The sequence below is a fragment of the Cladosporium halotolerans genome (assembly GCF_011745625.1).
Source record: "Cladosporium halotolerans strain TM138-S3 chromosome Unknown Sca181, whole genome shotgun sequence".
Taxonomy (NCBI): Eukaryota; Fungi; Ascomycota; class Dothideomycetes; order Cladosporiales; family Cladosporiaceae; genus Cladosporium; species Cladosporium halotolerans.
This window is the reverse complement of record NW_027191630.1, coordinates 1-2477: the sequence shown is the minus strand read 5'-3', so window position 1 is coordinate 2477 and position 2477 is coordinate 1. Positions and strand designations below refer to the sequence as shown.

At 53.8% G+C, this 2477-nt stretch overlaps 1 protein-coding gene across 1 annotated transcript; it reads right to left on the bottom strand.

Moving 5' to 3' along the window:
• Positions 1 to 349: 349 nt before the first annotated feature.
• WHR41_09490 (uncharacterized protein) lies at positions 350 to 2049 on the bottom strand (the record flags this gene model as incomplete). The annotated part of the gene is made up of 3 exons (XM_069378093.1): positions 350 to 1052; positions 1103 to 1531; positions 1613 to 2049. 3 exons carry the CDS (start codon positions 2047 to 2049, stop codon positions 350 to 352), a joined length of 1569 nt encoding a protein of 522 aa, XP_069224871.1.
• Between the last annotated feature and the right edge of the window lie 428 nt (positions 2050 to 2477).

Genomic DNA, 2477 nt, shown 5'->3' with positions numbered 1-2477 from the left:
ACGATCACATTCCATCTTTCAACCATAGCTTGTAATCAAAGCGATCGCAAAGGCTTGTCGACATGGCAATTCTAGATTGAGCTTATGGAGACGCTAAGGCTCAGGCGCCCATTATACAGAGCAGTGGATAAGGGTGTTGATGATTTCGGATTGGAATGTGGAGTGTGAGCCTCAACGGCCGATCGTCAAGATCAATTTAACGTCATCCCTTACGGCTCTTGGGAATCAAAAGGCCGCTGAACTGTTGGCCCGGGCAGTATCATCAGAGCCGAGAGCTACTCCCTCGATTTTCCGCTCCATATGCGGGACCACGTCTCCGCGCCGTCGGAGACAAAGACCTAACGTCTGCTCAAAACACGTTGGCGAAGCCTCGAGTCATGCAGCCTGGGCTTGAAAAGACCCTACCCCTGTGCAAAAGGCATTCTGGATCGTACTTTTGCTTCACCGACGCCAGACGAGCGGTGTTCTGGCCCCAGACCTCGTCGCCTTTCGCGTGTGGTTTGAGGTAATTTGGATAGTCGTAAGGCGCGACGAGGCCACGCATGCTAGAGACGCTGCAATGATTACGTGACTCGATGCTGGTCGTGTTTGGGCGGGCCAAACTGTATAAGAGCTCGTTGAAAGCCTCCACTACGCCATCTGATGATTCTCTGCGCCAGCCAGGGTCGAAAAGAGTTTGATGCCCGGTAGCACTGTGTGGCCACGCCGTGTCGGCGTCCGATGCAGGCAGATGTCCGTTCAGCCCAGGGAGCATGTACTGCAACACCCAGGTTGAGGTCGAGGGCGTCTCTCCTCTTTGTAGCATGTTGTCAATATAATTTTGGAATGAATCGTCGACGGCGCTCAGATATGCCTCGCTGACGTTGGTCACCTGCGGGCCCCAGAAGCCGCGACGGTATCCATACGGAAAGAAGCTGTCGCTGAGTGTGGTGAGGTCCGCAAATGGGACGGTGTAGGATAAGCTTGACTCCAGCGACAAACCAGACAAGAGCGTGCGAAAAGTATGCTCTGGCGGCTCGTGAGCTCCGTTCTTCTGTTCGGGCTCGTCGAACCTGTTACTGTCAGCTTTTTGGATGGACTCTGCCTGACTTGATCTGCCTACCACAGCGTTACCATCAACCGTGTGACCTGGTATTCCGTCTCACCTGCACTCGCATGCGGCCAGCCTGTGGGAAGATACGCCAGGGCGTAATACATCAAGCTGAAAGGATCGGCGTGCTGGGCAAAGAATACCTCTGTGTTGCGAAAGCTCTGTGTCACGGATCCGCTGCCGACGACGTGGAATCCGACCTTGACGTCCTTCGGGGTGCGAAATGCCTTCTGATAGAACTTGGTGACTATCCCAAACTGGCCAGAACCACCTTGAATCGCCCAGAACAGATCGGAATGCCTTGTTTTCTTCGTCGCAAATACAATCGCGCCGGATGGAAGGACCACCTCTAAGGCCAGCAGTCGATCGATGGCGTAGCCATATGCGTTTGCCATGAATCCTATACCGCCGCCGGTGGAGAATCCGCCCATGCCTACGGAGCTTGCGCGCGCCGTTACTGCTGTTCAGCCACTGCCATTCACGGCTGATTGTAACCCAAAGGAGGTGACTCCCCCTTCGTACATGACGACGTTGGTGCCAAGCTGAGTCGTCGGATCCGTGAAGTTGTAGAGTACCGTCGTACGGTTCAGTCGATTCAAGTCGATGACTAGCCCGGTGGAAGAAGAGGCCCCAGTAGTTGCATGGCCTCCGCTAACGAATGCGTAGTCTCTCCCGAGTGGTGTTTTTCTCGTCGCTTGAACAGCAAGGTTGACATCCTTGCTGGTTGCTGGAGTGACAACTACTGAAGCATCGTTGGTAAACTGCGCCGCCCAATATCTGCCTGTGCTATTTACGGTCGTGAGGTCTTCCCGGCATGTGATTGTCGAGTCCTCGCTCAGCCTTGAGCTGAGCCATTGCAGGCCCGCATCTTCATCGACGCAATGTGCGCTTCGATTAGTTTTTGCAATGGTGATTACAGGAAAGTAAAGAGGAAATGCCAGCATAGAAAAGAATTGCATGTTCGAAACTGCTTTCCACGGTCTCGGAGACGGCCTTGATGAAAGTTCGAGATATTAAGGATGACTTAGCCCGGCAGAGACGCAGTGTCGATTTTTTGTTGGATGTGTCCGCCCATGTGAACCCTGCTGGCAGAGAGCATGTGACCGTCCGCCACCGCCAAGGCCCAATCTCTTGCCCATCTTCGGGGCGTGCACCTTAAAGAGCTCTACGGCCAAGAAGCCTCGCCGCTGCCGCAATATAGCCACTAGGAGCGGTAGATGTATGGCGCTGGTGTGAGGATCACCTCAAGAATCCGTGCTGTCATCGCTCATACATTGACCTTCGACACGCTTTTCGTTGGAACGCATTTTATGTCTTCGTCGTGAATAAGCAGCTATAGGCCGTGAGCCACAATAAAAAGTAAGATCCCAGTACAGACGCCCCCCCC